We start from the raw sequence: 12,490 nt of genomic DNA on the forward strand, positions 1-12,490 counted from the left end.
TCTACAACATAAAGCATGTCTGTGTGTGTGTGCGTGTGCAAATAAAAGGCATGAAGGTTTCAGAAGAGCAAAGTAGAGCAATGATGAAGCATGAACTTCATCTTGTGCTTTTCTGACAAAATAACCGGTCTTAGGAACTTTTTGTTGTTGCACATTGTAGAGACAGTCTCCTGATCAGACACATATTTTGTTGGATTGCTGTCCGTTAGATTTAAGTGCTCCTTAAATGACCTCCTTGACGTCTGGGAGCCTCTGGAGTGAGACGGAGTCTCTCGTGACCAGCTGGCTCTTTACTGTCATTTCACTCTGTTCAAGTTTTGGTTTGGTGAAACCATGTTGTATGCATGAAAATTGATACTTGTTTCTTTCATAGAAAATTTAGTGATATGGCATGTCTGATGTGATCTAAAATAAAAGATTTAATTTAAACCTACTAAAGAGTTTACAAGCTTCAGATGTCTTGTCCAGAAGGACTATGGGACAAGGAGAGCTTTGGAATCAGGTATTATCATCATCAATAATTACCTGTTATCACACTGAGGAAATTACCTTTTCCCTGTGCCACACCTGCTTAAAGCTAAATAATAGATGGGGGGCTGCAACAGAAACTGAGACACATTGTCTCCAAGGTAGCCAACCAAATGCATCACGTGACCTGGCCAGGTAAATAACAGGCCAGAGTATAGAGGCCAAGTAATCAGATAAGCCAAACTTAAAGCTATCAGAGTTAAAGAATATAACCAAAGCTGTTTCCAAAATGTTATGTTTTGTAAATAATACTGACTTGGAAATGATTAATAATTGAAGTACAATAGGGTACATGTGTTTGTCATTTACGTGGATCAGACTGGTTTGATTTTGCTTATGCACAGGATGACACGAGTCTCGTCCCGTCTACAAAGACAGTAACGTGTAAAACCATCTGTGAGAGGGCGATTTCTTTTTTAAATACTTCTACCTGCCAAGTTTCCTAGAAAGAAAAGAGGAAAAAAAAAGATCAACACTGTTTAGAAACACTGTCAAAGTTACTCATATATTTCCATTACAGTGGTTAAAAGGAAACACACTATAAAGTTAAATATATGTGTATGTTTTTTTACATGTTGTATTAACATGTAGAAACATTGTATAAAAAATAAATTTTACATATCTACATTTAGTCACATTGATGCAGCATTTCTGTAAACAAATAACTTTATAAAGCTTTTCCTGTACACCACTGTAAACCAGTATAAATTAATTTAATAGTGTCTTTCTTTACACAAGTTACTTATATTTACATTTCCTTTACAGTGATGTTATGTTTACAGAAACAGAAAGTTATTATTAACATGTTTATAGAAACATTATAAAGGTATATTTTGTTCGTATTTCCCTATTTGATCCAGTGTTTTTGTTAACAATTTTATAAAGCTTTTCACTTACACCACTGTAAACATATACATTTAAATAACTTTGATGTTCCTGTACACAAGTTATTTACATATTTCTATTAAGTGCAAACATTATGTATACAAAAAACACCTTTAAAGTTATCTATACTTTACATGTTTTCATATTTCTATCCATGCAATGCTTCTATAAAATAAATTGATAAAAGTCTCACTGTACACCATTGCAAACATGTAAATATAAATAACTTTGACACTGTGCATACATTATTTATATTTGCATGTTTCCGTTATAGTGTGTAAGGAAGCACATTATAAAATCATTTTTTTACAGAAACACCAAATTATTTATATTTAAGTTTATAGAAACATTGTATAAAAGTTATGTTTTACGTTAACATTTATTTGATCTATTTGTAAACATAACTTTATAACGCTTTTCCTGTATACCACTGTAAACATAAATAACTTTGAAAGTTGTTTATATGTACATTTACATTATGGTGGCAAACAAAAGAAAAAAAAATCATTTAAATGTTTACAGAAACACTACAGATGTTATTTATATTTTCAGGCTTACAGAAACATAGTACCAAAGTTATTTATATCCGGATGTTTATTTTTATGTATATATTTACATTTACAGCCCTTTGATCCATCCTCCAACAGTAAATGTTTAGTCTAGTCTTTAATCATTTGCCCAGGCATTTAACAAGGGACCGTTCTGGTAGTTTATAAGGAGGCAAGCAACAGTGTATAGCTGGTTGATGGTCCCAGTGTCAGAAAGAGGCATGACCGTTTCCAACAACTTGTGTTGCATCACCCTGCCCATGAGACGCTCAATGTGGACCCTCAGCCGAGAAATGGACTGCGTTTCCCTCACTTCATCAGCTGGCATCTGTTCCCTCTTTAACAGATAGGCAGGCCGGTAAACTTTGCATGGTACCAAGTCATCTATAAAAAAACCTTTGTTGACCATAATGGCCATTTCAGGTTTCAGGAGTGACACAATCCCAGACTGCTTCAGAAGCTCCTTGTCACTGACAGATCCTGGATACACAGATGACACAAACGTGACTGCACCATGCGGTGCCATGCCAATCAACCCCAAGTAGGTGCAATGGGACCCTTCACCTTGAAGCAGGAGAGAGGATGGAGATTGGCAACGCAGCTCTATGCGGTCAATCACTACATGTGTGTCTGGATAGTCTTGAAACTCCTTTGGCATGTGAGCCTTGACCGCCTCCTCAGACATCCAGATGCGCACAGATCCAAGGATGGCGTAGAGAAAACTGGCCCATCTTGTAATGATTTGAATCACAGAGGACTGATGGATATTGAATCTGTGGGCCAGATCTCTCTCTGTTAGACCAACTGATAGATGGACCATGAAGAGGAAAAACTCATCCATGGGCTGCAGGTACTGACACTGTTAACAAAAATGGGAAAACATTTTTCTAAGGTGTCTGTTTATATAGAAAAAAATAATACTGGTAAACAAAAAATATATATTTCCCTATTCCCCCCACATGAAAGCTGTAATTTATAAAATCATAACTGATAAATGAATTATAAATTACTTCAAAATTAATTATTTACAGATGTACTGCCTGATGATCCATCTTCACTGGTTGTTGCTGCCCTGGCTCTTGTCAAACGAAGCATGCTGTGGGACGCAGGCTCGATGAGTCTCCAGAACGCCATCAAGTGGTTGTAAGTGGCAAATCTACAAGAGATGCGGGACAACAACAAATGTGATGAACAACCTTATTTTTTGTAAGCTACAGTGTGCACTTAAATATAAGGCTTGTAAACCCTTGTTTAAAATGGACATTTTAGCATACTTAGTACTTGTTACTTACAAGTTATTTAGTTTAAATCTATATAAATGCAATGAGATGAATTAAGATTGCTTTTCTGATCATTTAAGGAGTGTTCGAGTACATACTGTACATAATTTCATAGATTATGTAAATAAACTGACATATATACATATACATACACACACACACACACACACACACACACACACACACACATACGCATCATGCCATACACACACCTTGCGAGCAAGGCAAAAAATAAAAATAGAAAAATAGAAAAAAGTTAACAAGAAAAAAAAAGTAAAGTTCTTTAAAAGTACTATTTTAAACCATGAAAAAAAGATGAATAAAACCATGATTTGAAGTGTAAAGTAAAAAAAAAAAAGTCGAGATGATTTTATGTATAATATTATGTTAATGCACTACAAGTGCACATTCAATACAACCACTTAAATGGGCTACTACTTAAATTAACATGTATTTAACAAATATGAAAATGTTATGAAAAATTGTTATTTAAAAAAATAAGAAGCGCTTACCTAGTGTAAAACCGTATGTCATCGTCGGATGCAGCAAATCGGTCCAAACTAAATCTCTGAAGGAAAGCCAACTCAGCCACGCGTCTCTTCAGGCGCTCGACCTCCTTTCGGAGATGCTCGGTCTGATCCAAAGCCACATCATCCTGGACAGGAGATGAGCAATAATCGTGCTCCTGATGCTGGAAGAATTTAGGCACATGTTCTTTTTTAAAGGGAGAGTCGCGTCTCTTCTTCCATAACCCGATGCGCTTTGTTGCTGAAGTGGAGTCGCTCCACAGGAACAGCGTGGGCTCGACGCCCTTCTTCAGCAGTCGGCGTGCTGTGGGAGTCGAGGGCTTAATAAAATCATCACTAGTGAAGTGTCGACTGCAGACTCGTGTATTAACAGTGACATTGTAATTCTCACGACGGATATTTTGAAGCCACTTTTTGCGCATTTCCTCGTTCATAGGAAAACTGTGAAAACTAATCACTGAATTATACCTTGAGGACATTTTACAGAACGGGACACAGCAATAGAGAGAAGATGAACCTTCACGCCGAAGGTATTTAAAGGTTTCTGAACTCATTATTAAAACGTTAAATTTGAATCGAATATACTATAATGGTAACGTAGCTAGTGTATAAATATTATTTAAAAAAAATTGTGGTCGATAGTTAATCGAAATATATCAGAAAGAGTTAACCACTACCACACTGTTTCCTATCGATGAATACTTTACCGGAAGTTCGCTAGACACTGAAATTTTGTAGGAAATACGTAGGCAGTACGCATATTCTTCTTCTTCTTCTTCTTGTTTTACGGCGGATCGCAAACTTTTAGTGAATTACCGCCACCTATCCCTCTAATGGACCCAGTACGCATATGGCAAGCCGCTTTAGCATTTAATGCCATTGGATCCAGTAGCATAATTTAGTTTTGACTAGTCAAAATTCCAGATATCTGTTCTGCAATTTTGACTTATTGACTAGTAATAATAGCTACACAACTGACTGGATCGTTTTATTAAAGTCGGCATGAATTGGAAGTTGAGATTGTCATTTTTTCCTTGCTGTGACCGAGTTAATCCGAGTTAAACGCCTTCTGAAATTAGAAAAAAATGTAGGGCGGGGCTTGGTTTCGTCCATCGTGGAATTGATTGGATTGTTGGAGGTTGGGCGTTGCAAACAAAATGGATGCAGATTTGAATGCTAGTTTACATTCAGTTGTGGAGGATTTCTCTCCACCGGGCTTTCCACCGTTACCCTCCCATGAAGGATTTTTTATTGAGGAGCCCGGCGACAAGAACGAGGACTAAATTTTCAGGCAGGAATCAGCCCATATTTATACGAGCATCCCGCAAACCAAGATGAGTCGAGTGAAGTTGTCGGTCAAGTTCACCCTCGAGAGTTTCTCTGAGAGGCGGTGCAGAAACAAGACAGACACCTATAGCCACACCCTCATCGGCTCTGGCCGCACCCTTTCGCCATTGCACGTGACCAAAAGAGAAGAGAGGTTGTTTCGAGGGGGGATGGTAGGGCAATGTTTTGATTAAAGATTATAAGGGTACATGAATTTAAAAAAAATAATGAAGTGCACAAATAAATCATTTATAATGAACACTACAATATTACATATAAAAAGAAGATTTGCCAAATTTGATTTCATGCCGACTTTTTCATATTGAATTATCATTGTGACTATTCAAACTTTATTTACGACTCACTAAAATATTATTGTAATTATATAAAACAGTGCTTCTCAATTCCAGTCCTCACATACCCCCGCTCTGCACATTTCTATATCTTCACATGTCTATATCTCCAATGACTACAGACATTTGTTCTATTAGACCGTAAGTGGACATCACCGGATATTCTGCCATGATTCCAGTTTGAATGAAGAAAATATGTTCCATTCAAAGGGAATTAAATTGTGTAAGATATCGGTGAATACTTTTCTGGGAGTTCCCTAGACACTGAAATTTTGTAGGAAATACGTAGGCAGTGCGCATATTCTTCTTCTTCTTCTTGTTTTACAGCGGATCGCAAACTTTTAGTGCATTATCGCCACCTATCCCTCTAATGAACCCAGTACGCATATGGCAAGCCGTAGCATAATTTAGTTTTGACTATAGTCAAAATTCCAGATATCTGTTCTGCAATTTTGACTTATCGACTAGTAATTATAGCTACACAATATAAATAATAGATCCTTTGCAAACACGTAACTACGACCATGACGGATGGCAAAATCACCGGAAGCACAAACTAAATAGTAATGGCTAAATACTTTATGGCTTCTTCTATTGAAGAAACCTGTCATGCCATTATCGGTCAAGGTTGGGCAGCTGGTAGGTGCTCACAAAGAACGGTATTTGGATAAGTTGGAGATCGCAGGATTGGATACCGATCCTTACCTTTTTCCTCCGTTTTCACGGACCTCATTAAATCACAGAGTCTACCTGACTTCATTCCACACGATCTGTACCACTATGTGATAGACGGGGTATCCCCATACACTGGTGCTGCTGTCAAAGCTTTTAAAAGTCTGGATGCTTACCAGTTCTTTGTAGCTGGCTGGGTGACTGGTACGCGATGCTATGCTCACAGCACGGGGAGGTACCTCATACTGGCAAAGGTAAGACGTCGATCTAGGGTTTCTTTTGTATTAATATCTATTATTTACTTAGGTAAAGATTTATATAACACGTAACCTGTTTTTAGAGGACCTGGTCGTTCTTGGCTACCCACTTAAGTTACCGTTGTTCACCGGGTGTGCCAATGCCACTTTCTAATGCAGTTGATCTATAACTTTTTATACCAAGTACCACCTCAGAAAATATTCGGCTGTCCAAGTACCACCACAATGACCAATATTAAAATTGCAGTAGCGTAGTAGGCCTAACTATTCAGCTAACATTACAACTCTGCACAGTTAAAAAATGACGCAGTTTTATTCCTAATAAGAATATTTATTGTTTTCAGCCACTAACATTGTAAATACAGTTTGACCATTAACACTGCACTGTGCTTACAAGTAAAAAAAAAAAAAAAAAACTTTTATTACATGAACGAACACGAACTGGTACTCATTTGGCTTGCCGTCCGTCCTACAGCACAGCACTTCTGCCGACCGTCATGGCGTTCACAATTCGCGCGAGTAGAGGGTGACGTCACGTGCAAAGGGTCTATATTTTCTGATGTGTTTAATGAGTTTTGACGACTAGACATTGTTATTAAAGTCAACTATAATTTGTGCTTTGTATATCTAATTTAATTCTCACTAGTAAAACATAACATTTGAGATGTCTCTTACATGTGTTTATATTTTATATATATTTTAAATTCTCATTAATTCCTCACCATTTAAGATGTTAAAAATACTTTTTATGTATCCAAAAGTAACATAATGGCTAATCAAATTGAATTAAAATTTCTTTAATCAGATTTTTGTCTAGTCAAAACATGTCTAGAGATATTTAGAATTGAATTCAAGTCATATGGAATAAAGTCATCATGAAACTTTATTTTCCCCATTCCGACATTCTGAACTGAGTGGAACGGCTGAAAATAAAACTGAACAGGACTTTGTTTGTCCTTCAGGAACAGAGTGGACCATTTAATAAATTAGAATTGGAAATATATTAAATTATCATTGTGACTATTAAAACTATATTTACGACTCACTAAAATATAATTGTAATTATCTAAAACAGTGCTTCTCAATTCCAGTCCTCACGTACCACCGCTCTGCACATTTTGTCTGTATCTCTAATGACTTCAGACATTTGTTCCATAAGACCGTAAGTGGACATCACAGGATATTCTGCCATGATTCCAGTTTGAATGAAGCAAATATGTTCCATTCAATGGGAATTAAAATGTGTGAGATGTGAATTTAAATTGTACTTATTTAAAGAGGTTTATTCAGTCTCACTTTACACTTCTGTAGTAAGTTTTGCAGACCGTGGCATAGCACACATCCGTGAATGAATGTTCCGAAGTGAAGGAAACTTCATCGTATTTCCCCTGCTCTGGGAGCAATGAACACTGTGTAGGGAGGGACCCTGTCAATCAGAACACAGATCTCTTCTAACAAACTGGTTATCTGAATCAGGTATGTTGAAAAAGAAAGACATTCAAAATATACAGAGTTGAATTGAGAACCATTGACCTAAAACATTAGTCAAACCATTTTAGACTAAACTGGCTGTTGGCACTTCCTTAGCGGCCATGTTGATCTCCAGGCCGACAGCGATGAATAAATTAAGGTTTGTGTTTCAGTTACAATTTTTAATCAGGTGAGAAAAGTCTTGTCCCTTCAAGGGACCTCTGTTCATACGCCAATTTGTCACAGTCAATCTTTGTTACCCCCCTGGACTGATAGAACTTACTTTGTCTGGTGGGAAAAGGGCCCATCAAGGACCTTTATGTTGAGGGAAGGTTTGCATCCTTTAGCCAGTTAAGAGAGAAATTTTATTTGTCTCATGGACACTTTTTCATTATCTTTCGTTATGTAAAATCCAAAATTAGTAATTTTTAATAACTTTAATAACTTAAAAGCATGTTTTTTAAAATGTTTTTCTAAATCCTCCAGATTCTAGGCATCTTACATCCAAATTGGTTCGTTTATTTCAAAGTTGTGTTGCAGCCCCTACTGAGAGATTTAAAGCAGCCTGGGAGGAAGATCTGTGGGGTCGAGGTCTCTGATGATATTCGGGATAGGTGTCTGACTATGATACAGGTCTGCTTAATAAACAGCAAACACCAACTGATCCAATTCAAGGCTGTTCACTGCTTGCATTACACGAACACCAAACTGTCTGGGCTTTGGTCAGGCATATTTGATTGGCACTCTAGGGCTTACACTTGACCAACCTTGACTGATTGTGTTTTAGGTTTTTACTATAGTACTTCTGGCTACTGAACTAAATATTTATTGTAATTATTCTTATAATTTTTTAGTAACTTTATTATTATTTTTACTATTGATAATATTTATTTCATTAAAAAAAAATGTTTTATTTCTCTCTGCTTGTGTGGTCAGAGACAGTGCTGTTTGTCTGTTCTATGTTTATTTTTGAAAAAATAAATAAATAAAAATAAAGTATTCAAAAAAACATTTTTATTGAAAATTTGCTTGCCATAGTAGGCCGTGTATTGATGATTAGATGACACCACGTGGCAGCTGTTGGACAATACACATTAAACGACCTGAATGTAAAATGTGTTTTATGTTGTTATGTTATGTTATATTATGTTTTAGATACAATAACATCAGACTAATTCTTCATTTTAAATAAAGTAAACAATATAAAATGAGGTCTGATGCTGTCTGAATCTGTGGAAGACAAAAAAATCCAATAATGATAAATGATAAATCCTTATAAACTGAAAAAAGTATCCTTACTCTGAACTGAAATAAAATAAAATAAAAGAACTCGTAAAAAGTGTCCTGCAGAACCCTTTGCCCTTGCTGCTACAAATACTATCCCACTAGAGAATAGTATGACTGAGCAGATAACCATAGGAAAATAAGTAGGTTTATTGGGAGTAACAAATGCCATAAACATAGACTATTCACTGTAACAGGTGAAACCATGCAGAGCTGCTGAAAACATTTGACACTTCATGTGTCCAGTCCTAAAATGCTGATAAAATTTCATGTCAAGAACAAAAGCTATTTCCACTTTAAACAAGACATATTTTTACAAAACTATGTCTCCTGCAAGAAAGCTAGACAGACTTTTATATCATACTTTCATTAGTTCTTTCATTAATTCTTTGATGTTATATTATTGTGTATTGCACTTTGTAGTATTGCAATCAAATTTGATGTCATGCATAAGTTGAAACTTGACAGATATAGTTATGTGAATATGTCTAATACAAATATACAGTCCTTAAAGAGAAATTAATCAGAGAAGAAAAAAAATCCATGCTTTTACATTTGTGTGCAAATCTTTTGCGTTACGTTGAGAAACTTTGCTATTTCGTGCAAAATTTCTGTGTCCTTTTCCCAGAGTTTCATATTCTATTGCAAAAGTTTTGTGAGCAAATGCAAAAGCTTAAACATTTCTACTGGGATTTCAACACTTTTGCGACAGAACATGAAAGTTTTTTGGGCAATGCAAGGAATGCAATTCTTTTGCAGCTCCATAGTACTGAATCAAAATAAGAACAGACACATTTCAATGTAAGTGTTCATCATCACAAATGGATCCAAGTCTCAAGTCTCTGCCACTTCGATAACTGAAAAACAAAACTAGTAGCTGTAAACTCTGCATGATCTGAGAAGAAACCACCAAAGGAATATTTGCTGAAGAGCATAATTTTTTTTTACATCAGATTTACATACATGATCGGGACGGCACTGATGTAACTAATGGCACAGGAGAGGAGGAAGCAGAAGCCACTGAACCAGCCGAGAGTAAGTGGGTAAATCGAGGTGAAAAAGACATTAGACAAGAGATCTGTCACAGCCAGAACCAGCTGGAGCAGCCCAAACACTCGCCCTGCCAAGAAACACAGCAGAGAACTCTCATTAAGTATCATATAACAGGCAGCATGGCCTCAACAATATGCCTTGTACTCTGATGAAGCACATTTGAAGTTTTTGTTTCTATGCCGTTGTAACTTTACCATATTGCTGAGGATGCAGATTCTTGGACAGCATGGCTCGAAGTGTTGGCATGGGGATGCAGGCAAACATCATGATTCCTCTAGCTGCTTAAAACAACACATGCAGAAAAATACAAAAACCTTTCACTGGACGAAGCAATAGTATGGAGAGAGGACTAAATAAAATGACTTCATTATGCATTCGTTTTATTCCAAAAACTGAAACTTTTAGCTTCACAAGAGGTAAATTGATGAACACGTGAATCAATGATGGAAACTCAACAGTTCAGTTTCTATCATGAAAACAATTCATATAACCTGGCAGCTATGGACATACAACGTCTCTACATTACAGAAAAAGTGCAGATGAGCTTAAATCACCAGAAAACATCTACGATAGAATTGAGAGATCTCTGTTGAGATATGTATGTTTTATTTCATGCAGTTGTTCGCGCTGTTTGCTGTGACTAAATCTGCAGGGTTAAAAAACATGCAAGTGTATGTTATCGTGAGTTGTGCATATGTAAAAGTGCAATAATAATAAGTGTTGCCAAGTCCGCGGCAACAAAAAAACTCACCCAGGAAGTAGACCCAGCTTTCTATAGCGAATGCCATAATTGCCATCCCAGTACAGTTGGACACAATACCCAGCAGAGTGAGGGCTGTGTCTCCCAACACACTGAACAGACTCAGAACCCCTAAGAAGCTACTGAGATACATGGCACTGGTGGCGGCCCTGCCATATCCGGCCCAAACCGAGTCCCAGCTCAGAGGGGGCTTTAGCACATAGAGCTGGAGCACATTTTCTGCCCCGACCACGCCTAGCATAAACAACATCATTGCTGTCATCAGCATGCCTATAGAGACTCGATCCAACATTTTCCCACTTTCGGATTCAGCCAGCAATGGCTCGCTCTCGGATAGGGAACGTCTCGAGTCAGTCAGGGCAAACACAGTGTACAGTAATGCCACAATGCTGACTAGAATTGCTGTCAGAAGGAGAACTGATGGTCCCATCTGGTATAGATATCCAGACAGAAGACCTCCCACCACCCCTGCGATCCCAAAACAGAAGTCTACGATGTTGAGTTTAAGAGTGCGTTTGCCCTGCTTTGAGCTGAGAGATGCCAGAGCTGCCACCCCAGCCCAAAACATCGGCCCGCCTCCGCTCAAACCATGCAGCAAAGAACCCAAATATAGAAGCTCCAGTGGAGCCTCACAGTAAATGAAGATGACCAGCATGAACATGCCTAAAACCGAACCCATTTGAGAGGACACTAGGAAGACTTTAGGTCCATGACGATCTGCCAGACGGCTCAGTGGTATAATGGACAACATGGCCGCCACAGAAGACAACACACTCTGAATAAGAAGAAAGCGTGAGGATAAGGCCTGTGCCTTATCGCTGTCTCCAGCTGTTGCCTTCAGCGACTGGTTGTACACGGTCTGTGTGAGGGCCATATCAAAGAAGGATGTCCCCAGTTTATTGATCACAACCACCGGCTCCACCAAAGTCAGAATGGCCCCCATTTTATTGGCAGACTGGGAGCTCGAGTCTGTGATTTTTAACCTTTAAAGCAAAAGATAAGCAGTATTACTATGTGTGTGTATTTGGAATAATTATGTTTTTGAAAAAAAAAAAAATGCTGACCATGGCTTCATTTATTTGATCAAAAATACAGTAAAAACGGTAATATTGTGAAATATTATTTCAATTTAAAGAATTGTTTTCTAGTAGAGTCGATTTAAAATGTAATTTATTCCTGTGATGCAAAGATGAATTTTCAAAAGCCATTACTCCAGATTATTTCTAATTATTTATAATTATATATGTTTTTATTATTATCAGAATAAAAACATGCAGTAAATGGTAAAACTGTTTCCTCTACAAACCAGTGTGTTCATAATTCAGATAATATATTAAAATAATATGGCAAGACACACCAATTTGTAAAAATTGATAAACTGTTTCCATGCTTTTGCCACAAAGTTACATTTAATTATCTTCAGAAAGCACTCTTCTTTCGCCAACATACACATAAACATACACGCACACAGAAACATGTTGTCAGTGCTGCTTTGACTATTAATCAGTAAAAAAGCTCAATAACTTCAAAGCTCCATGCCATTTTTC

At 37.1% G+C, this 12,490-nt stretch overlaps 2 protein-coding genes across 2 annotated transcripts; both read right to left on the reverse strand.

Annotated features, from left to right (window-relative positions):
* Positions 1-1,856: 1,856 nt before the first annotated feature.
* On the reverse strand, positions 1,857-4,556 carry LOC113055066 (uncharacterized). The gene is made up of 3 exons (XM_026221021.1): positions 3,754-4,556; positions 2,991-3,117; positions 1,857-2,820 (listed from the first exon to the last, which is right to left on the reverse strand). The coding sequence occupies exons 1-3, from the start codon at positions 4,320-4,322 to the stop codon at positions 2,080-2,082; spliced, it is 1,437 nt and encodes a 478-aa protein (XP_026076806.1). The 5' UTR covers positions 4,323-4,556; the 3' UTR covers positions 1,857-2,079.
* Positions 4,557-9,266: 4,710 nt separating this feature from the next.
* LOC113055689 (thymic stromal cotransporter homolog) lies at positions 9,267-12,000 on the reverse strand. Its single transcript, XM_026222083.1, has 3 exons — positions 10,378-12,000; positions 10,094-10,250; positions 9,267-9,987 (listed from the first exon to the last, which is right to left on the reverse strand). Exon 1 carries the CDS (start codon positions 11,884-11,886, stop codon positions 10,789-10,791), a length of 1,098 nt encoding a protein of 365 aa, XP_026077868.1. The 5' UTR covers positions 11,887-12,000; the 3' UTR covers positions 9,267-9,987; positions 10,094-10,250; positions 10,378-10,788.
* Positions 12,001-12,490: the final 490 nt, after the last annotated feature.

The sequence above is a fragment of the Carassius auratus genome, chromosome 36 (assembly GCF_003368295.1).
Source record: "Carassius auratus strain Wakin chromosome 36, ASM336829v1, whole genome shotgun sequence".
Taxonomy (NCBI): domain Eukaryota; kingdom Metazoa; phylum Chordata; class Actinopteri; order Cypriniformes; family Cyprinidae; genus Carassius; species Carassius auratus.

Excerpts from the sequence above, each read along its gene's own strand:
- LOC113055066 (XM_026221021.1), bottom strand. The coding sequence starts at position 4,322 with ATGAGTTCAGAAACCTTTAAATACCTTCGGCGTGAAGGTTCATCTTCT. Across the intron at positions 3,118-3,753 it reads GACATACGGTTTTACACTAG|ATTTGCCACTTACAACCACT; the intron begins GTAAGCGCTTCT and ends CATCTCTTGTAG. Across the intron at positions 2,821-2,990 it reads GATCATCAGGCAGTACATCT|TGTCAGTACCTGCAGCCCAT; the intron begins GTAAATAATTAA and ends TTTTGTTAACAG.
- LOC113055689 (XM_026222083.1), bottom strand. The coding sequence starts at position 11,886 with ATGGGGGCCATTCTGACTTTGGTGGAGCCGGTGGTTGTGATCAATAAA.